General features: G+C 39.4%; 1 protein-coding gene and 1 long non-coding RNA gene across 18 annotated transcripts in view; both read left to right on the top strand.

The window, feature by feature from the left end:
- The window catches only part of abi3bpb (ABI family, member 3 (NESH) binding protein b), a 42,713-nt gene extending 21,102 nt beyond the window's left edge, over positions 1–21,611 (top strand). For 3 of the 17 annotated variants that reach the window (XM_083551507.1, XM_083551503.1, XM_083551492.1), the window contains exons 2-22: positions 821–1,000; positions 3,057–3,125; positions 3,210–3,342; positions 4,608–4,789; positions 5,103–5,149; positions 5,286–5,325; positions 5,420–5,500; positions 5,678–5,752; positions 6,760–6,963; positions 10,131–10,307; positions 11,206–11,271; positions 13,001–13,069; positions 13,341–13,451; positions 13,541–13,630; positions 13,790–13,999; positions 14,468–14,573; positions 15,002–15,081; positions 16,911–16,940; positions 17,934–18,092; positions 18,623–18,745; positions 20,424–21,611. In XM_083551507.1, coding sequence (XP_083407633.1) covers positions 835–1,000; positions 3,057–3,125; positions 3,210–3,342; positions 4,608–4,789; positions 5,103–5,149; positions 5,286–5,325; positions 5,420–5,500; positions 5,678–5,752; positions 6,760–6,963; positions 10,131–10,307; positions 11,206–11,271; positions 13,001–13,069; positions 13,341–13,451; positions 13,541–13,630; positions 13,790–13,999; positions 14,468–14,573; positions 15,002–15,081; positions 16,911–16,940; positions 17,934–18,092; positions 18,623–18,745; positions 20,424–20,539 — 2,334 coding nt within the window. In that variant the 5' untranslated portion in view covers positions 821–834 and the 3' untranslated portion in view covers positions 20,540–21,611. The remainder of the gene's footprint in view (positions 1–820; positions 1,001–3,056; positions 3,126–3,209; positions 3,343–4,607; positions 4,790–5,102; positions 5,150–5,285; positions 5,326–5,419; positions 5,501–5,677; positions 5,753–6,759; positions 6,964–10,130; positions 10,308–11,205; positions 11,272–13,000; positions 13,070–13,340; positions 13,452–13,540; positions 13,631–13,789; positions 14,000–14,467; positions 14,574–15,001; positions 15,082–16,910; positions 16,941–17,933; positions 18,093–18,622; positions 18,746–20,423) is intronic. The other 14 variants (XM_083551504.1, XM_083551506.1, XM_083551497.1 and 11 more) reach the window with 11 other exon arrangements.
- Positions 6,975–9,604, top strand: LOC310731702. Its single transcript, XR_014535275.1, has 2 exons — positions 6,975–8,465; positions 8,567–9,604. It is a non-coding gene; the product is annotated as an uncharacterized lncRNA (long non-coding RNA).
- Positions 21,612–23,697: the final 2,086 nt, after the last annotated feature.

Genomic DNA, 23,697 nt, shown 5'->3' with positions numbered 1-23,697 from the left:
ATCATTGTTCATTGGCATGAAAAAGTTATATTGGAGCAACCAATATTAAGTTCCAATTAGGTCCAAGCAATATTGGATGGTATTGATGTATTCTTAGAAGAATTCTTAGCTGCAGCCACATTAAAAGACGTTTTTTTTTCCCAATCAATTTCCCGAAATCAACTCTATTTATTGCTCCATCCTAAGATTTTTATCTTGATTAACACCAACAAACACATTCAATGAGTGCGAACGTGTCGAGCAACATGATTGATGTGACCGATGATCCAGAGTTCCTAAGCCTGTAATGATCTGCAAATGATCTGTAATTTAAAATTTCTTGCTGCAAGGCTTTCTGAATCCCCTGGTACACTGCCACTTTTACATCAGCTTAAGGAAGATATTTTTTGGCCCATTTAGCCACGAGTAATCAGTCAGGCGTCTGATTGATGCAGGGAAAAGTGGTGGGAAAGGAAAATCTTCCCTCAACCAACATGGCTTATTGGATTTCAGAGAAGGAAGTAAGAGTGAATTTATACAAATTAGCGTTTGAGATGCTAAGCTCATAGCTGTCAAAAACCATAGAGACAAATTTTTGTTAACAGAAGGACCAGTTTCTTCTAGTGTTAAGTATCTTATGCTTTATGTTTTAACTGTAATCATGCCAGGGTTGGGTAGGTCATGATTCCAAAGTAAGGTCTCCAAGAAAAGTAATTAGAGGAACCATTGAAGAAAAAACCTGTGAAGGAACTTATAAAGAACAGAAAGGGGTTTCAGAAAGTGATGAAACTACATAAGTTTTCTCATAACACTAAACGAATGTGCTCTTTTTCTACTACAGTCAGAAGACAGAACATGAAAGTTCGGATTAACGCCACTGGCGACACCATTGTCCTGAAGTTCCTCCGACCCAATCCTGACGTCAAACTTGAAGGCTATATTCTGGGCTATGGATCTAGCATGTTCTCTAAGCAGTTCATCCAGCTTCCCGAGAACGGAAAACCCTACGAGACTGAGATTGGTAAGTCTTAGACCTCACGATGACATCCATCAAATGAAAACAATTCAGAAATAGTTTTTTTTTTCTACCCAAGACAAGGGTCAGAAAAATACCACAAACCACAGAATGGGGATAGTGAGAGCTTTTTTTCTCCAAATAGCACGCTGCAAAACCATAAAACCATAATGCATTAGTCTACAGGGGTTTTAAATTTTCTGGCCTCCCAAAGATGAAAAATGCTCTGATTAAAACCACTTTACTTGCCATCGTTATTCTGGGAGAACATTAAAATAAATGAGGTTGTAGTAGTTCAACCCACAGTTGTTTTGTTTTGACGCTTTTTGAAAAGGTCCAATGGCGTTTTTCCTCTAAAATATTGTCTGTAGATATTCCAAAACTAAACCCATTCTGTTAATTTTTGTTTAACTATCTGCATCTTTTCAATGTGGGGTTACCTATGAGTCAAAAGTATTTGTCCCTGTTGGTCTGGGATTTGTGATTTGTGGTAGCTGTCTTTACAGGAATCAGAAACAACCAAAACTTTTAATGTCTTTCCAATGTGTTGACTTATTAAAGCATATTAAAGCACTTCTGGTGCACTTCCACAAATCTCTTTAAAACCCTTTTTCTACATTCTACATTTCTCTTTTCATTGTTTATTTGGTTTCCCCTTCTCAATGTTTTCTCAGCAACGTCTATGCTGCCCAGGTTCCATCATTTGACAAATCCCAAACGTTAATACATATCTAGGTTACAAGTTTTCAATGCTTTTGATATACAAGTGTGGACAAGCACAAGATCCTGCAGGCAGTTCAGGCTACCAGGCGCTGTTCCAGAACATTACTTCACCATGGTTATCTTTCACCATTGTTTGGTCATTGCCTTGACGTGTTTTTCCACTATAACTTCAGACACTGGGTTCAGCAAGGACGTGATAGATCTTGGGATGGACAAAGGGTTTTAGGCCAAACTTTTCAATGAAATATAATACTTTCCAAGAAGAAAAGACTATTGGTACCTAAGAGTAAATTACTTATCAAGATTTTTTTGGATGGTTAAAATGGGCTCTACTAAAAAATGTTTTTTGCTAGGCTTCTATAGGGATTCTACTTGACATGGCTTCCACATGTCCACCCAATTTGATCCCACTTAAACCTTCCAGGTGTGAACAAAACAAGGACTCCCTTATGATGTTGGATAAAGCTTGTACAGAACAGTAGATACCCTGTAAGAATTTGACCCTTCAAGCTGTGCTCGATAACTGATCCTAAAACACACAGTTGGATAGTTATTTCATACAGACTGCAGTCTAATACCCCTAAATGGATCCATAAGGTGGGATCACATGCATGTGTGAAACAGATGGTTAAAACAACTTTGGCTTCGACGATGGAAGGTTCTATAGACCACAACTGCCAAGCGACAAAATTTATATCATGCTAACAGTTATTACAGTTGGACCACGAGGTGATTTCATTTAAAAAACGGCCACATTGCTTAAAATAATACCCTATCACAGGGATCGGCTATTTTGCTAAACTTGAAGGTATTTAAACGTAACTAATGGCTAATATTGCCCAGAAATGTAACAGCTTCCCTCATTTCGCAGTTGCTTGGATATAAATCACTATGAGACGTAAATCAACCTGGTTCTTGCCAAGCAGCAGCTCTTATACAATACCTAGCCTGCCAAGATTTTTGTTGTTCTACAGTCTAATGTATATCTATCCTCCCTAAACACATTTTATCACTGGTTAGGTTTCTTTCCTTAAAAGCTACACTTATGGAAATGCATGGACGCACTCAGCAGCTTGGATGACTTACAGTACGGCACTGCTTCACTTCAAGGACGTATCGAATGTCAAATCTCTAAAGCTTTCCGACCCATGTAAAAAGCGATACGGTTTCTGAGAAGATAAGCCACTTATTCATGTAGAGAGGTCCTCTTGTGAATGAATGCTTGTTCGTGGGGGATACAATCATTGTTACAACATGTACTGGGCATCATTTTTTCTCAAGGCAACCAGGAATGACTTGAAAAAATGACGTGTTTATATTCCTTGTCTCTCACACTTAGATGCTGAACCAAAGTACCTAGTTGCTGTCCAGCCAATCAAACCCAATGATGTGAAGAAACAATGCACGGGTAAGGATCCACAGTAGCGAGTCATACTGACAAAAATCTAGATATAGTACAATTTAAATTGATCACATTATATTTTTCTTATAGGTAAAGTGAACCTGGACAAGCCTCTCAACCTGGTGATTGGGACCGTCTCATCTACATCAGTGCTGCTGTCCTGGGGGCCATATACGAGGGCACCTTATGAGGGCAACATTATGAATGACTGTCTGGAAGACGGGTGCGTCATATGGGCATATGCTCTCAAACGAATATAGTGCTTGAATATATGGGTGCATGATTGCTTTTTAACGAAAGCCAAAAAATAATGATTTTTGTTTTATTATCAATGCATAGGACAATTTATACATTTATAGATGTAGTTTAGTAAAAAAAAATAAAAAATTTGATGTCTTTGCAATAGGGCCAACAGGATATCCTTCCTTTTTTTTTTTTAGGACCCCTTTAAAATTTTAAGGGTGTCCTTGGAAATTTCAAAACCTCCAGTGTTTTGTATTAAGTGCATAGCAAAATTTCATTAGCATATGGGCAGGAATAATTATCAATAAAGTCAATGGTTCATTAGTTTATTACAGAGAAGTAGTAGGTAGTGCAAATCCCAGCCACACCAAGCTGCCACTCTTTGGCCCATAAGCAAATCCTCACCCCCATAGCTGCTTAAATGCCATAAAGTAATTAAGGTTTCTTAGGAATAGTTCTACACTTTGTCCATCCTGATACACTTTGTTGTCAGTCAGACAAAGCCTTACTCTGAAAGTTCTTTAAATACCTTTAGAGTGTGTTTTTGTGGCTCCAATGATGCACTCAATGCAGAAGAGACCCAATTGAACCAGGTTTTGCTGACCAAAGCAAATCCATATGAATGTTATACATTCTTTTGGCCTGACAGAACTTTGTGATTTATGACGCATGACTTTTCAATTGAGAGGAGCACAATTCAGTGGAAAGTGGATCATGGATTTCTGCCACTGCAGGTGTGTATTTAGCACATCTCTCCTTTCCTGTTTCGCACATATTCTGCTATAGTGTTTTTCTTTGGCTCAATGGAGAAAAAAAAAGGAGACTTTTGGACCTAATATCGGAAAGCATGACCTGCACCAATGTGGTGAAGGAGGTTTTTTTTTGCTCATGCTCTTATTAAAACCTAATGTCGTGCATGTCCTGGCTGTCATTTTGCCTATTACCAAACCTGGGCATAGCTAAAATAGAGCCTCTTGAGGCTGCAGAAACCCAATCTGTCAGACTCAGCAGCTTGTACCCAGTCTTTAACTTCACTCAAGTAAGAAGTTTAGCTAGACCTGAAAACCTTATATTTTTAATGAAATCAGATCCAGTGATATTTTGCTATGTTTGCTATATTTTCCTGTGGCCAAAATAGATTGAGTATACTTAATTAGATCTTAATTGTTTTTTTGGTACAGCGGATAACAAACTAATCCTTTTTTTTTTCTTTACCATTCATCGTGTATAAATATCTATTTGTAGGTACTACACAATCCGCTACAGAGAAAGAAACAGGAAGTGGATCTATCAGACTTGCCCCACTAGCGATACAGTCATTGACAACCTGAAACCCAACACTCACTATGAATTTGGTGTCCGGCCCAACAAAGATGACCGCAGCGGCATGTGGAGCAAACCAGTCATCCACAGCACCAACACGGGGGGTATGCACGCTATCCAATCCATCCTGAAACAAGTAACCCCTATCCGATTCACAAATATTATCTTGGCTAACCACAGCATCCTGTCTTTAGAAGGTCTAATTTATAGTTTGGGTTTGAGGGAAAAAAGTTGTTGTTTTTTTCTTGACATAATCCCATTTTAACAAACCACAAGAACTTTTTGGACTCCACAAACCACAAATGATGTTTTAAATGTGGCAAGAAAATTTGCAGAGTACCCAATGACCGCACGGCACGTGCTGCAAATCCGAATATTTCCGAAAGGTTCTAATCTCCTTTTGCTCTTGTCTTCCAGACAAAATCATGTCAAGTCCCTACAAGCCAAGTCAGACCAAACCTGGGGTAGGTCCTTCTCTGCTGCTCTTTCACCTTAAAAGAGGGTTATAGTTGTTAAAATCTCAGTGTTTAAGGGTGAAAGGATAAGACAATCCAGTACAATGCACAGAAACCACAATAATGTTTTCTTTTGTTCTTTTAGAAGCCGACAATGCCGGGACCACGCACAGTGCTTCCACCGCGTATGTCCCTTGACTTTCATTATCCTAAACATAAACTTCATAGTCTATCTGTCTGTTTGATTGTTTAACTGTCTAATTCATTTTGCCCTATTAGCTCCACCTAACAGGACGCATCCAAGGCCCCCACCTTTACACACCAATCCTTCTTTTCCTGGATCTCCAAAGACATCATTTGGTAATTTTATTTTTCCTTCCTTTCTTTAGCTTTTATCTCTTCTTACGCCTTTTACTCACTGATGTCTGAGTTTTCATGTATTAAGTACTTTTACTTTCACCCCCTAACCTTTTCTTCAAGCACCTTTGATTGTCTTTGTAAATCCCCAGTTATGAAAAATGTTATTATTCCCCACAGCACCTCCTCTGGCCGAGCAAGAAACTGCACTCACTTCTGGGTCCAATGAGCCCAAACACCCTCAGCTTACACTGGGTAAAATAGTGAGCCTTTCGTTTTTTGCAGTCACTCAGCTTTGCTCTTACTCTTGCTGCTGGGATGGGATAGGGAATGCAAGTGTGGGGTGGGCTGAGACTGACAATGCCCCCCCACCATCTGATTGGCTGCATGTTGGCATGATATGAACCAATGAAGAACTAGAAAGTCCTGATTCCTTGGAGAGGAGTATTCCTGGTTGGCGTAAGTTTCTTTTTTCCAGAATGCCATGCAGAGAAACGCGTGCTGGATTTGCATGATGTCTTGATTTCGCAAAATAGTCCACTCTTGAATGTCGATGGGTTTGACCACTTATTTACCCTGTGAACATAATCCAGCCAAGATATCATGTCTCAAAACTCATCATCCATCAATCCATCTATTCATCCATCCGTCCATCGCTTCATCTATTTATATTCTTATCCCTCTATGCATCCCATCCCATCTATCTGTATTCACCAAGTACTTCTGAATTTTCTATGGAGGTTCAAAGAACTTCACATCACATCCTAATTATACACCAATTTATCTTCCACATTCCACAGAAATCTAATTCATTTTGCTTCATTTCAGCTGCTGGCCATGGTTCAGTCCGCATGAGACCTATGCATGCAAAACAAACTTCCCAGTTTTTTCCAGTCTAAGCAGGGAAAGCCGATGATTGGAAGTTCTTTCATGTCTCCCACACTTGGGATAAAAAGAAACAGACTCTCTTCTCAGCTAGCTGATAAAACCACAAACTAGTTAACTTGATACAATTTGATGAAACTAATAAAGCTTGACCAACACTATACTACAGGATGAAGGGCAGAACGGAAGTTGTTTGTCAATTGACAAACATGTTTACACCAGTGCCATTTGGAACTGGTAAGAAACTTAAGTGTAAATTATACTGATAGGATAGCAGGGTTGGAATAGCAAAAAAAATAAAAAAAATTCCATATAGATTGCTCGAGTTTGTGGTCTCAATAGTCATAGCTTCTTTGCTTCGTTTTTTCTCGAAACAGACTCAGACATCCTTGCTAGAAACGCTTTTTCTCAAGCCGGAGGGATTTCTTTTGGCTTGCCACATCTCCTGTCCACTCGAACCCCTCACCAGACAACCACTGTCACCCCTCAGACCCCCTCTGGAGGCGACCGGCGACCTGGCCTCCCCCTGACCAAGGCACCAAGTGCCTCTCCCAAGACTTATAGTTCATCTGGTAATTCTGGTAATTAATCTTTTAGTTGGTTTGTTTCTAATGCGAATGGTTTGATTGCAGGACTAATGTTTCTTATTCATTATACAGCATCGACAATGTTTCTGCGACTTTGGTGACTCAATTTTATCAAGTTTCCCTGTACCTAGATTTTCATTTTCAAATTGCTAAAGGCTTTACGAGTCTCCCTATTGGTGAAAATCATTGTTTTGTATAAAAAAACAACCTGTAATCCATTTTATTCCTTCTCAAAAACAGATAAAAATCAAACGGGAGACAGCTAGTAATAATAATGGGTACAGTGCTGACCTCGCTGCGGTATTCTTTGGGCTGATTTCTCTTTTTTGTCAGATAAATGGCGGCCACTCAAGTGACTGTCTGAGAGGTACACAGTAGCTCACGCCAAGACCAATATGTGACCTCACAGATACACTAATCTATTCTCAAGGAGTCTCACTTTCCTTCACTTTCCTTCACTTTCCTTCACACTGTCTTGCTTCCACAGGAATGGCACCAAATGCACTTTACCGTGGCCACAGCGACACCAAAAAACTTGCACTAATGCATCATTGATACACATGGACCATAGTTTTAACTGAAAGCAAAAGAGATAAGCAATCACTTTTTTTTCTTAGGTGTAGAGCTGTATGTTATACTCCACCAGCACTAGGTACACTTTTACTACAAAGCTGTTAAGTAACAACTATGCTACAGAATCACAAATTTATATTAAGTTACTTATTTGAAATATGTACTGTATCTTAGAAAAGTGAGTACACCCTTTACATTTCAGCATCCATTTTAGTATATCTCCTCAAAGGACAATACTATAGAAATTAAATTTGGATATATTTTAGAGGAATCAATGCACAGCTTGTATAGCAGTACAGATGTACTGTCCTTTAAAAAATAAACTCAACATACAGCCATTATTAATAAAATATGAACCTTAAGTGATAACAGATAGAACCATATAAATGTGTGTATCTTGTATTAGAGCAGTTAAAATTTAGTGATTTAAGTACAATTTACTCATACTGACTACTGGATGTTCAACATGGCACCTCATGGTAAAGACTCTCTGAGGATTTGAGAATTATAATTGTTGCTCTCCACAAAAATGGCTGAGGCTATAAGAAGTTTGCTAAAAACCCTGAAACTGTGTAACAGTACAGTGGCCAGGGTCATACAGAGGTTTTCCAAGACAGGTTCCACTCGAAACAGACCTCACAAGGGTCCATCAAAGAAGTCAAGTCCTCGTGATGTGCGTCAGGTGCAGAAGTTGGCTTCAATAAACAGATTCTTGAGTGCTGCGGCATTGCTTTAAAGGTTGCAGTAGCAGACGATCTGCTTGTCAGTGCTCAGACTATACGCTACACACTGCAATAAGTTGGTTTGCATGGCCATCATTCCAGTAGGAAGTCTCTCCCAAAGCTGTTTCACAAGCAAGCCTGCGAACAGTTTGCTGAAGATGACCTGTTCAAGAGCATGAATTACTGGAACCATATCCTGTGGTCTGATGAGCCAAAGATAAACTTGTTTAGCTCAGATGGTGTCCAGCATGTGTAGCGACGCCCTGTTGAGGAGCGCCAGGAAAATTGTGTCTTGACTACAGTCAAGCATGGTGGTGGTCCATGGGCTGAAGCTGCATGAGGGCTGCTGGTACTGGGGAGCTGCAGTTCATTGAGGGAGACATGTACTGTGAGATTCTGAAGCACAATATGATGCCCTCCCTTCAAAAACTGTGCCAAACTGCAGTTTTCCAACATAATAAAGACCCCAAACACACCACCAAGACAACAACTGGCTTGCTGAGGAAGCTAAAGTTGAAGGTGATGGAGTGGCCACATATATCTCCGGACCTGAACCCTATTGAGCACCTGTGGGGCATCCTCAAGCAGAAGGTAGCTCTGAGATGTCATTATGGAGGAGTAGAAGAGGATCCCAGCAACAACCTGTGCAGCTCTGGTAAATTCCATGCCCAGTAGGATTAAAGCAGTGCTGGATAACAATTGTGCTAACAAAATATTCACGCTTTCTACACAGTTGTGGCATGTTAACTGAGGGTCTACTCACTTTTGATGCCAGCTATATATAAATATAGATAATTGCTGTATGTTGAGTTCTATGCTGAGTATTTTCTGAGTTCAGTAAGTCTGTACTGCTATACAAGCTGCACATTGACTACTCTAAAATATATCCAATTGTTATTTCTATAGTATAGTATATTCTATAGTATAGTTTTCTTTTAGTAAACTCTCTTAGTGGGAGGTGGTAGCTTAGTCGTTATGGCATTAAACTTTGAATTCAAAGGACCTAAATTGCAGCCACACCAACTCCTGGGCCTCTGAGCAAGGCCCTTAACCCCATAGCTGTTAAATTATATGAATGATATAAAAGTCCCTCTGGATAAGGATGTCTGCCAAATGCTATAAATGTAGTAGATATTTATGTTTCATCTATGGAAGGAGTCTCTCTTTACTGACAATCTGAAACTACCGACATCTAACATCCATGTTTGTGACATATTCAGGATTGTATTTTTTGTGGTTTTAGAAAAAACTATTGGTTTCTGATGGTTCAGTTTGTGTCATAGCTTGTCTTACAGCCTAATTGCAGCGTAACTCCAAATGCAAGAAAAGTTGGCTTAGTCTTATTATATTAAAATACAACACGGATGGACACTAGATCTCTCAAAAAGACTTAGGACTACAATATATTAACAATTGATGTTCAGTCTAGCTACAATGATAAGATTTGTTTATAGTCGTGAATGTTATCCATCATATCTCTTCATTTGTCCCTTTAAGACCCTTAAAGGATTCTACAACAGCGTGTTTTCTTTTAGGAGGCTACGGACCCTCAATTATACAATGATTACTTGATGTTCATCAAGTGCCCTGCTCACCATTTGAATGAAATCAGAACTGCCACACAAGTTGTACATAAGGATTTTTAGCTTCCCTAAAAGTGTTTTTAATGCTGATAAGAAAAAACACTCTGTTACAGGGTTCTATTTTGACTATTCAATGGTTTTCCTGAATGGACAAGCAGATGCACTTGCTCCACCTGTGAATTTGTTCATTGTCCTTACAGTTTGTCATCTTCAAACAAACACACATATACACACAGACACACACAAAGTGACCAAAAAAATGCTGTTGTATTTCTTTATCCAGGTCAAAGCTCTCTGAAAGACCTAAGCTTGTCTGTTCCACCAAAGCCAGTCGATTCAACCGTAGCAGTGAGCAGCAGGAACCGGACAGCTGGGGGCAGAACTCCTTACTTTCCCCTCTATAACGGCATGCGGCCCCCTTATTTCCCCAGGGCCAACGACACCTCCAGAAGATACGGGGGTAAAGGAAACATTCTAAACCCCTAATAATGCCTTCCTTTTTACCTTTCAGCTTTGCTCTCTTGTTCACTTTCATTCTGGCCCTCTCTCTTTTTTTTGGGTTGGGGGGACTGGAGCTATCTTCTTTCATTTACTCCAGCTGCTGGATAATGTCCAAAAGCAACAAGCCCCCCCCCCCCCCCCACACACACACACACACCTCTGTGCCGTTCAGCAACACATTGCTCCCACGCCCCTAATAAAGCCCTGACATTTAATCCTGGATGCCAAAGCCTTAGGAAATCAAATAAAGCCACTTATTTATGCATTAAACCTCTATTGTATGGAAGATGTTGGGCTTCCTCTTTTCGATGTTTTCACAGAGTGCAATTTGCAATCTGTAGTATGCTTTGCTTTCAGCAATTTCAGATCGTGCCATCTGTTCGTTAGCATGGCTTCATATTCTAGGCTCATGTCGGGTCGAACCTCGTTTTTTTGAGCTATTGCCATCAATGCATTTCTACTAATTACTGTAACGAAGAGTTGAAACACTTGACCTGCACAGTAATGCGACTCTTAAGGCTAGAAGTGATGAATGTTGTCTCCGAGCCAATTTTTTCTGCCCTGGAACATGTGGTGTGTGTGCAGACCAGCCGTCATGCTTGCCTACTCCTTGACAGTTTTACATGCCCTGCAAGTGCGTGTGATTTACAGTGACGGGCACAGATTGACTCCCTGGCCACCATCTGTACAAATTCCTTTTCTCCTCAGGCAGCTTTCTGGCCACCTCTGTTTCCTATTGAAGCCCTTATGTCCCCTCAGTCCACTCGTGCTAACAAGCATTCTGCCACAAGATCTGACACAAGAGTGTGTTTGTGCTGTTTTCTGCATAACCTTCCTTCTTTTCCCCCTTCCAACAGTGAACGGACAACATCATAAAGGACTGTCTTTCCCCAAACCAGTCATGTGGTCCAGAACCAGAATGGGTAAAACGAGCCGACCCCGTGTCCCTGTGTATTTTTATTTATTTATTTTTTTTGTCAGCCATCATTAACACCAACCATTTTCTCTATGCTGGTGTCTTTACCCAATTGTTTTGTTGTCTCTGTCCATTCTTGGGTTTTTAAACCCTTTTGCTCGCCAGCCTGCCATGTTTTTCATATGTCCTCAACTCAGTTGTTGGTGTTTTTGTTTTGTTTTGTTTCTTTCCCGCAAGCTTCAGCAGATGCAAATGCTTCATGGTGCGGCTGTTCTTGTGGTCATTGTCGAGATGTTGCCATATGATGCGTTGTCGCTTGAGGAATTAGCAATAATGACCACTGACGTTACAACTTTTCAACTGTCTGTGGTTACTAAACATGTTTGGGCATACAGTAGGCACCAGCTCTGTAGATGAATTATTTCAGGTGTTCTATAATTCTATTTTCAACACAAATTTGACACATTGTAGTGTCTTATCCAATATTGAAAGCTTTAAAGCCCCTGATCCACACACTAGCATAGTTTTAAGCATTGAAAAAACACATTTCAGAACTTGGCGCCTATGTATGGGTTTGTTTCAGCAACCACACTGGAAATTCTGAGGTCCTTCATGCTATTATTCTAAATATCTTGTTTTGTATGCATGTGGAGCCGCATGACTACCATGTTGTGTTTATAAGCTTCATTGTGTACCGTCTTGCTGTATTGTGTATTAACTTTCCGCATCTATTTCAGTCAAAATATTTACATTTGTTCCAGGGTTTGGAGTCAGGTAGATAAAAAGTGCACACCAATTATGTTTCAGTTGAATCTGCATCACACGACAAAACATGAAAGTGATACACAGAGAGTCCGGGCAGAGTATCAGTATTAGGACACATGGAGAACATGTGGAATTTTACAAAGAATCTTCAAATGAACTTCACGAATATTAAAGTGCACAAAAAAAATTATTTAATATATCAAATTTATAAAATCTATCTATGCATAATGCCCGCACGCTTCCATCCAAAATGATTAATTACCAGCATCGGCTGGTCTTAAGCTTTATTTTAGGAAAATGTATCTTTTGCTCGAATTTTGCCTGGCTTTTTTTCGTACCACATTTTTTTTCTCATTGCTACAAGATGCTAAGGGCTAGACTCTTGTCTCTTGTTAAAAACCAACAAAAAAACCCCAAGCGATTTTATTGCAGCTCCTGAAACAGATTGAACAAATTGTCCACGCTAGAGTCCATCACATCAAGTCAGTTTTCTTATAGCCTTGCTTCACTCATATGCCCGACCGGAAGAACAGAAGTGCTGAGCAAAAAAAAAAAAAAAAAATACTAAACCAGCAATGTTTAGGTTTCACTTGGAATTAAACTTGTAAGTATTTTTTCCCTAAAATCTAATTTGTTGAATTTTGTCTTATTTGACAAAGCCTGCAGGCAAAATTTGGCCAAAAAAGTCAAACACAGGGTGACGTTTTCTGTTTAAACGAGACGTTTTGACTCGAAAACGGTTCAACTTTCAGCAGCCATAACAAAGTATTGTGAACTTTTAAACTCAAAGTTTCTGGACTGGATTGTTTCTTGGTTAAAGGCATTTTGCTGGTGGTGATTACCAATGATTCAATTTATTTGAAATAATATTTTTAAAACCTTTCCATGTTAGATTATGGTCTTGATGTAGTTGTTTCAAGAATGTGAGAAAACATGCCACAAGTCTTTTTTTTGTTGTTGTTGTTCTTCAGGTACTCCTAATCGAGTTTCTTTCCCCATCAGTAAAAACCCCAACCAGGTTGGCAAAACCAGTGGAATAGGTGAGTGTTTTGTCCCTAATTTTTAACATCTAATTGCATCACAACACACATCACAACACACTGCCTAAATGAGCACAAATCCCCACAATATTTGGTGGTACATCTTCCTAAAAGAGTGGAAGTTAATTATAACAGCAAATGGGACTAGATGTGAAATGGGACTTGTGAAATGGATCAGGTGTCCACAAACATTTGTCCATATAATGTATATATTGTTTACCAATTGACATGAAACCCAAAACCTTAGCCTACAATATATTGCATTCTCCAGACAAAAAGATTAACCTGCACCAGGACAAATCGTCAATCCTGAAGCCTAAAGCACCTCTCGTTACTGCCAAACCAGCGAAACCTAAAACAACAACAACAACTCCGGTGACGGGTAAAAAAAAACATATTGCAATTTGTTTTTAGCATTATTAGCCTAATTTTATTGGGACTAGTAACATTATACATTTTATTGCTTGGTAGAAACGCACTTTGAGACGTGGGAGAACTCGTCCGCCTTCAGCTCTGTTCCAGCATCCAAAATCGATGCCATGGGCAAAGAGCGCTTCATCGGTAAGGTGCTCACAATTAGTTTTTACTAAACTAAAACCTGTTTGCATACCATTCAAAAGTTCTCACTTCAATCTCGTGTTCAATTTCGAAGTTTCCCCTCAAGCATTTTCCAATAAAGGTTGAAGGTTTGAACGAATCGCCATTTTGTTGATGTTCCAGCTCCTCACGTGGTGTATAAGACGGACAAGAAACCGGATGAGCCATGCTCCATCACGCGGTCTCTGAGCTATTTCCCGAAGGAACAGGGAGGTGAAACCACAGTGACCGGTCCTCCTCGTGTCGCTCCGTCGAACCTCACTGTGGTCACGGTTGAAGGCTGTCCCTCTTTCGTCATTCTCGACTGGAATAAAGTTGACAACCAAACCACAGGTATATGCACATAAACCCAGTTTATCCAAATGTTCCAAAAAAACGAAAATAATTTTTAGAAAGACTGTGGTTACAATACTCTTATAATTTGTTAATAGATTGTAAAGAAATGTGTTAGTGTTAACAGAAAACAAGCATTTGGAATAAATTATATTAAAGAAGTCCTTAAAACCTGTAATCACAGTTAAAATGAGTCTTAAAAGGTAAAATTATTTCTCTGATGGTAATTAATTAGTCAATTTGCAGGTGCAATAATTAACTTCAAGCTCCACTTACTAAGTAAGAAAAGACATTGTAATAAATTAATACAATTGTAAGTCTTGCCTAAATGAGAAGATTTAGAATTGTAGATTGGATGCTCTGGAACGTTCATTTTATGCCGTTTATAAAAAATTTTCTTTATTATTGTAATTAAAAATGTTAATCAAGCACTAACGGTGAATGATTTGGACCACGTTTTTGCAACAGAATATGAAGTCATCTCCACCACTAAAGGACCTGACGGACAAAAGGTCTCCATCCTGACCACCAACCAAACACATACAGCTGTGGAGAACCTCAAGCCCGAGTCCAGGTATGCTTATGGCACGTTCACACACACACACATATTGTGTCATAATCGAGAAAGACGTAGAGTTATGTCAAAATGCCAGTGATAATGAGCCTGAAACCAGCGTGATTTTACCCTGAGAGAGTTTCTAGCAAGGCTCCATATAACCTGAGACTTGGTGTGTGTGGAGATCATCAGCACCTCACACATAGAGGATCTATTAAAAAGGCTTCACCATCTGTAGATCGAGTGTCACATCTTAGCAGGCAGAGAGTTCAAGCTGCACATTTAGATTAGACCCTATATTCAGTTTAATAAGAGCACATCAAGTGAACTTCCAGTTCTTCAGGAAAGTAGTGCAGAGCTTCTAAATTTGCCCGGTTCTATTAGCTCGGTCATCCATCATCCTTTATAAGAGCCTTTATAACATGTCTGTTCATCTTCCCACATAGTTACGAGTTCAAAGTGAAACCAAAGAACGAATTGGGTGAGGGGCCGCCCAGTGAACCGGTGACCTTTAACACAGAGTCAGGTATGTGCTGGAAACTACACCACAATTCACTGCTTACACCATGATGTCAAATCAAGCTATTAAAAAAAAAAAACGGCCACTCTTAGTGCCGGTCCCAAGCCCGGATAAATAGGGAGGGTTGCGTTAGGAAGGGCATCCAGCGTAAAAACATGTGCCAAATCAAACATGAGGATGATCCGCTGTGGCGACCCCTCATGGGAGAAGCAGAAAGACAGTTTACTTACATTACATTGTGTTACATTAGCTTGCATTACATTATGTAACATTAGCTAACATTACAGTAAAATATGCTATGTAACATTACAATGCAACACATTAACTTATGTTACATTACATTGTTACTTTAGCTTAAATTACAATCAATTTTCCTGTTATGTTACATTAGTTTATATTCAATTAATATATATATATATATATAGCCTTACATTATTATATCATGTAACGCAATAATACATTAGCATAACATTGTTACATTACCTTACATCACATTTGCTTATGTTACATTTCATTGTTACCTTAACTTACATTACTTTAATATATGCTACATTTCATTATATTACATAACATTGTCACATTTACTAACATTGCATTGAGTTACATTAGCTTTTGTTACATTACATTATGGTACATTATCTTAAATTGCATTAAATGATGCTGTTTTATTACATTAGCTTACATTACATTGTTACATGATCTTAAATTATGTAACATTTTGCTACATTATTATACATTTGCTTACAAACAATTACATTATCTTGTTTGTAACATTAAATGATGCTGTTACATTGGTCTATGTTACATTAATTTATACTGCATTTGTTATTTGATATGTGTTTGTTACACTACATGGTTTAATGTTCCATCACATATCACCTTAAGTTACATAAAGTTAGGTTACATTGCAGTGTGTTATGTGATGTTTTTGTTACCTTCCATTATTTTTACCTATGGTTTCATTTTCATATATATATATATATATAATTTTTTTTGTGACAGAATCTGATTGCCCCTAACACGTTTAGCTTTTTCGGCACCGATGGTCCAAAAAAGTTTTTTTTAAATTTAAATGAAATGATCTACAAGATATAATGCTCTTTTAAAACCGATTTAAGATAGTCCAGGTCTTGTGTTTTTATGGGATTTCTTTGGAAGAAAAAAAAATCCTAAATATTTAAAACTGTATAAAAACCCTGCTTTAGTTCTAACCTCAGACTCTGCTGGAACTCCCTCACCTCTTTGTCAAGCTGGGAAACTTAATCTCGATCTCCGAAAACTTTCCAAACGTATTAACAACAAGCCATAAATGCACAGCAAATGAATTATAGCAGCCACGGAGAACTTCAGCTCTTGGTTCTGCAAAGGGAGGGGGGATGGAATCGAAGTGAGGGGAGAGTATGCATCAGTGCCAGCTCGAGAGGGATAAACAGAGTGATCGGGTGTCCCTGTGTGAAATGAGATGTTGAAAGCGACTCCAAGAAGACAGGAGTGATGTATTTTTTTTTAAGTCCTTCCTGCAACTGAATCAATGCCTCCTAAAGCTTCTACCCCAGTAGACTTGCCCATGCCAGTAGATCTGTCCTCAACAGGGAAAGTCAACAATTATTTGAGAAAAAGAAAAAAAAACATATGCTACACTATAATAGATGGAATTTATTGTAGTTTAATACTCAAGGCACACTGCCCACCTCTGCTTAGCCAACATGGAGCTGGAACGATCATCTTGCTAACATTCCTTTACATCATTTTGACGACTTTGGTCACATGGCTGCTTTCAAATGAAACTGCGATTGCAAATATCTCATCTATTTTTCTTTTTGTTCGTTCCACAGCGGATCCGAGAGTGAGCGAATACGTTTCAGGTAAGTCCCTGGAGTGCAACTGAATGTGAAGAAAGATTGAGAGAAAACAGAGGAAAAAATAGTTTTTTGGACACTCACTTCAAACAAAAACACATTCTTCCTCAGAATGTGTCTAGTCCATGTAAAGTATTTGACAGCATGTGAATTTTCATGCTCTAGAACAGTCAATTCAAACTCTCACACATAGAGAATCCACTTAAGGGGTTCTGGAAGACGCCCTTATTCAGAACGACTTACGATAATCAAATTTATACAATTGAGAACTTGAGGATTAAGGGCCTTGCTAAAGGGCCCTTCAGTGGCTGCTTAGTGGTGCTAGGATTTGAACTCACATCGTTCTGATCAGAAGTCCAGCAACTCACAGTGTAGACTTCTAGAATACAAAAGATGTTTTTTAACAGATGATTTTGTTCACCACAGTCTTGAACCTAATAGTTTTAACCTCTTATTGTTACTACATAGTACATGTATGGGTTTACCCAGATCCATAAAGTAAGAATCTTTTGTCAATTGTTGTTCAAGGGTTCTTTAAGTGTTTGCTGAAGAAATTCAGGTTCTTAGCTGTACTTGAAAAGAGGGGAACACGTTTTTCTGAAAATTAAATTTACAATACTGGAGAAACTTTAAGTATACCACCCAAGTAGTAGCTGCCACTCTTGGGCCCTTGAGCAAGGCCCTCAACCCTCTATGCTCCGGGGGTCCCTTACGTGGGAAATATCAAGGTCCGTGACGTCGGAGTGACGTGGGGCCGCCTTCCCGTGGGCTCACCACCTGCAGGAGGGACCGTAAGGGACGGTGCTGTGAGGATTGGGCAGCAGTCGAAGGCGGGGGCCTGCTTAGACTGCTGCCACCGCGACCCGAATTACGTATAAGCAGGAGAAAATGAATGATGAATGAATGAATGACCCAAGTAGACCCCAAGGGATCTACCAAAGAACAAGAAAACAAAATACAATTAAACCTAATCACTTGGTTCTTCTGTGGTTGTTTTAGGCAAAGACGCAATTTGGACGCAGTTCCCATTTAAGACTGACTCTTACTCAGAGTGCAACGGCAAGCAGTACGTCAAGAGGACATGGTATCGCAAGTTTGTTGGCATCCAGCTCTGCAACTCCCTTCGATATAAGATCTACCTGAGCGACTCTCTTAACGGTCAGTGCTCCCAAAAATAGTTTACATTATATTTCTATTTGGAGAGTCCAACACTAGATTAGGTGTGCCGAACTCTACACCCTGGGGGTTTACTACATGCCAGGGTTAAGTTCCAAATTTAATTCGATCCAGCTGGCAAGTGTTTGTTGGAGTATTAGAATATTGTAAGATGTAAATTCTACAGGGTGATAGATTCTTCAGGAACACGGATGGGACTAAAGTCTGCCAATGGGAAGATCTTCAAAATTAGGTTTATAACAGGAGGAACAAGGCTAAAACGGAACTCTGGAATGAAACATACTGTACCTTCAGACTGGGCTTAAGTCAAGTTTCTGAGGGAAGTAAATCACTGGGAACGACCATACTACAGAAATTTCTTTGCCAACCTGAAACCTTCTAGATTCCCAGAAAATATTATTTATTGATACAATGTTCAATAAAGGGAACAACTAATGAACAACATGCAGAAATGCATTTGTATCTAAATTTGTTTGGCAAGTTTTAGCTAACAGATCACAATCTTTACTCAGGTAAATTCTACAACATTGGGGACCAGACAGGCCACGGAGAGGACCATTGCCAGTTTGTAGACTCCTTTCTGGATGGAAGGACCGGGACACAGCTGCCAGCAGACCAGCTCGAAGCTCGGCCAGGTACCAGCAACTCAGCGAATCTGACAATTAAATATATACAGCCCTCAGACACCTCGTTTGGAAATCTGAGTGCAAAAACCTTAAGCCTTAAAAGAATCTAAAACCTTTGGGCCAACCTTGATTTTAAAACTTGTTGAAATATGGCTCAGGGAAACCACTTTGTATCCAATCAAGGAAAATTTAATTTAGGAATAACACTGTTTGTAAAGTCATTTGATCTGTCAAACCAATTTTTCGTAATTATCGAGTAATACCATGTGTCTCATAACATTTCAATAGTAATCAAACCAAGAACATTCCCCGTTCCCAAGCACTGATAAGCTGTAACTCCAATTGCAAACCTTTATGCTTCATTCTACCTACAACAGGGAACTTGTTTAGCTAAATTCTTATGGAATATTTTCACTAATGCCAGTTCCCTGTCTAAACTTGATGGATGGCCCTTGACTCTACACTCTTTACACATAAGACGAAAGCAGGAGTGGGTGCAAAATTCCAGGAAAAAAGGCCAACATAAAGGCCAAAGTAAATAATTTTGGTCAAGATCATGAAAGTCAACATTACTCATGGGTTTGTGTCTCTTATGGACTAGTTGTCTAAGGCCAAACGATGCCAAGGTGCAGAAGCTGGCTCCACACTGCTCATTAAGAGAAATCTTCTTGTCTGCTGCTCACAATACGTTCCAATGGTGCTTGCACTGTAGAATACCAAATGGTGTATAAGTTACAAAATGCCAAAGATGCCACTAGACACTTGCTAAAACCGTAAAAGAAAAGGAGTATGTTCATGTAGCGTGATACTGCCACTGTTTAGTTGTGATGCCTCAGATGCCTCATGTCAATTAGCCCTGCTGCCAGAGATCAGGTAATCCTGCTTCTGCTGATCATGTAATCTTGCTGCCGCAGATCATGTAATCTTGCTGCCACAGGTCAGGTAGTCCTGCTTCCACTACTTAATGTGTCCTTCTGCCACATGCCAGTTAACCCTGCTGCTACAGATCAGGTAATCCTGCTGCCACAGGTCAGGTGTCACTATTTAGTTTGTTCTGCTGCCACAAAAGACATAATGTTTCAGTTATTGTTTCTGTACTGTTTGGTTTGTAATGTACCAAAAGTCGATTACTGCTGCCACCACTAAACAGTTAGTCTGGCTGCCACAGATCAGTTCATCTTGCTGCCACAGATCAGTTAGTTTTGCTGCAGTAGATCAGTTAGTCCTGACAGCAATGTTCCGTTTACTGTTTTGTTAATCCTGTTGTCAGGGCCAGTTTGCAAGGCTGGCATCTTGTAAGTTCTGCAATCAGAAACATAGCAGCCCTCTCACTTTTCACAGTTCATTTAATGCCTCGTCAATGCCTCTTCATTTATTCCTACTGCCACTCTTCAGTTACTGCGCATTTTGTGAACATTTTTCTCCCAGTATTACCCATGTTTTGAGATCAATTCACACTTGCCAACAAGGCAATTACTCTGTTTGCACTCTCCCGCATGTGAATATAGTTAGCATGCAACCAAATTGTACTGTTGATAGATTTTTAACAAGCCCTACTAATTGGACTTCTGATGTGCACATAAAATCATGACACTCCTCACATCAAATAACGTCCAGTTCAATTTCCTCCTGGAATAAACATCTCTCTTGTGAAGTCATAACATAACATTTGTTTTGTCTTTTTCAGGTTATTTCAGAGCTGTAAGGCAAGAACCAGTTCACTTCGGCCAGATCGGAGGCAACTCACACATCACTTATGTAGCATGGTATGAGTGTGGTACGCCAATCCCTGGGAAGTGGTAGAAACCCAAAAATGTGTCTAAAATGAGAGATTTTGTTTTCGGCTGAGATGTTCACATGTTGGTTTTTATTTTTTTTAAACCAACAACTTGGTGGTGTGTGTGATACCTCAACCTTTGGCACCAAAGTCCAAACCATGTATAAAGGTGTATAGTACGGAAGAGTCAGGGACTTATTAGCAGGTTTGTGTTGTATATGAACGAACCATGCCTCGCTGTCTTATTTATCATTATTAAACAACGAACAAGGACAAAAAATACAACAAAAATTCGAAGGCAGAACCATACTAACAATGACGTCAACCTCACGCAAGGTATGGACATTTAGAAATATGACTTTGGTCGAAAATATTGGGAAGCTGGCTCCCTAAAACTATTTTGGTAATTTTTTTTTAATATTATAATTTTTTTCTGTTATTATTATTGTATAAAGTTTGCGGTGCATAGTTCCTGAGTGAGAGCGCGACCGGAGGACGCAGTACTCTTCGTTTGGAACAAACCAGTCAGATTTTTTCCACAGTCATTAAACTCATTCATTCATTTATCTATCCATCCATCCATCCATTTGTTCATCCATCCATCCTACCATTCATTCCTCAGCCCCATTTGTTCATTCACGTTACATTTGTTTTTATCACCTTTCCTTCCAAAGCCCTGCTATAATTGGGCAGGGGGGCTTCAGACTGTAAAGACCTTACAATTGCAATTTGCACAACGTAAATCTATTTATATGTATATGGAGAGAGTATTTTTTCAATAAACATATTAAACATTATAAAAGGGCCTTTTATCTCTAAAAAAAATGGGTTCGAGGCTAATATGAGCGACCGGATCTGTTTCTCGTGGCCCTCAGTGACGAGTATGATTTGTACAGTAAATTCCTTCTACCCAAATAAGGTCATTTGAAGTGTATATATCTATAAAAACAACAGCAAGCTGTAAAAGATGAAATTGCATTGTTGTCTCAGATGCAGTGACCCCATGTATTATTAACGCAGTAATAAAATCCAGATCGTTTGTCGTCCCCCCCCCCCCCCCCCTTGCTAATTTTAATAAAAAAAAAAATTATTTCACAATTGTTTCTTTTGTTACGTTTTTTTCAATTGGCACACATTTTGAAGGCTTGCTTGAAGGATAGCAGTTAAATTCTAGGCCTCTCGAGGAATTGCAGCCTTCGCTTTCCTCCCCTACAACGTTGGAGGCTGCCAATTACGTAGAAGTCTCGACCAAAATGCACACATTACTGCACTTTTCCAGCCCCAGAGAAAGAGAGAGAGAGAGAGAGAGAGAGAGAGAGAGAGAGAGAGAGAGAGTGTGTGTGTGTAAAGGAAGTCCTGCCAAACCATGACAAAGATGTTCTCAGAGAAAACCACATACCCAGGAAAAATACATTTAAAAAAAAGGTTATACGAAAACTTAAAAACACCACGGTGTGATTTGATCTATTTTATACTTTTCAGCCGTGCTAAAGTCTCAGCGCAGTGATAATCTTTTCCCGAGATGTCTATTGAGATTGTGATCCTGCAGGACCCAACAAAAAAGTTATCAGAGCATGTATCATGTGTCACCATCAGTAAAGTCTTATCTTGGTTAGGGTCACTTTTAAGCCTCTTACTGAGCAATTTCTTTATATTTTAGGTGACCGGTCTATCTTAGTTCATTAAAAGATAAAAAAAATCACAAGCAGCAATAATTATTTATTAGAAATAAAAAACATGATCGATAGGGGTCAGTCAAAAATGTAGGTATGGGCAAACAATCCAAAAAAAACAAGCAAGAAAAGAATCCATCAAAGAAATGTGCTTTATAGTTTACAGCACAGTGAAATACTTTATTCACATATGCCAGTGATGTTATGAAGCAGGGGCCAGAGCACAGGGTCAGCCATGACTGAGCACCCCTGGAGCACAGAGATTTAAGGACCCTGCTCAAGGGCCCTCAAGAGTGGTAGCTTGCTGATACTGGGGCTTGAACCCCCAACCTTCCGATTGGTAACCCACCATCTGGTCCCACCATATTTTAGGGTAAGAGGTGGAATGGTGGAATGAACTTCCCCCAGATGTCAAACGACAGGTGGAGACCCACCCTTTTCCTGAAACACTCAAACTAGTGCCTATGTTGCTGGTTGTTGTATGAATTTATGTACAATTTTGTACGTCGCTCGGGATACAGGCATCTGTTAAAGTCCATAAATGTAAAAGTACATCTAAACCCAGATCCTTAAACACTGAGCAGCAACATCGACTGCACTAAGACACAAACACTGATGGTGTATTGAGGGTTATACACTATGGGATTATTTGTGGAATTTTTATATACATTGGTGCACAGGGGCATTGTCATCCTGAAACAGGTTTGGGTCTCCTAGGTTAAGTGAAGGGAAAATTGTATGCCACCACACCCAAATTAGATTTTGTGCCAACAGTTGTGTGGAGAAGAACCACACATGGTTGGAAAAGCCAGGTATCCCAATAATTTTGGGCATATAGTGTATCTTTACTCAATTGCTGATGTGCCTCTTGAGTATGTCTCACACACACACACACACACACACACACACACACACACACACACACACACACACACACACACACACACACACACACACACACACATATACAGCCTTGCTTGTTTTGGCACCCAGTGACCACAAGGCTCTTGAATAATCCATTCTAATATGCGAGGCGATGAAAGCTCCCTGTATTTACTGAATGGAAAACCAGCTGCAGTTTATGTGTGTGTGTGTGTGTGTGTGTGTGTGTGTGTGTCTAACTTTGCTCTGTGTTGTGTGGTTTGGGTTTTTTTAGGCTTGTGCATGTGATGTAGAAGCCAGAAAACTTGTCGACGTAATGTTCCAGATCATTTGACCAATATTCTTTGTTCTGTCTCCTGTTTGGTGCCCTTGCAAATATGAATTTAAAGCAGAAAATCCACGTTTTAGATACCTGGCCATAAGATCTGTACAGTGGTATATAAGAAGTCAACACACCCTTATGAAATTGCAGATTTTTTTTTTTTTTACTGACAACATAAATGCCAGACTTGTTACTTCTTAAATATGATCTTCCAGCAAGCAACAAACATAAGAAAAACGTACAAAACCGTAATTGTATAAGTCTGCACACCTTTCCATAATGGGGGCTCCAACTGCTCTTGATTTAA

The sequence above is a fragment of the Silurus aristotelis genome (genome assembly GCF_946808225.1).
Source record: "Silurus aristotelis genome assembly, chromosome: 9".
In the NCBI taxonomy this organism is placed as follows: Eukaryota; Metazoa; Chordata; class Actinopteri; order Siluriformes; family Siluridae; genus Silurus; species Silurus aristotelis.
The sequence above is the reverse complement of the archived record's forward strand: the minus strand, read 5'-3'. Positions and strand labels throughout refer to the sequence as shown.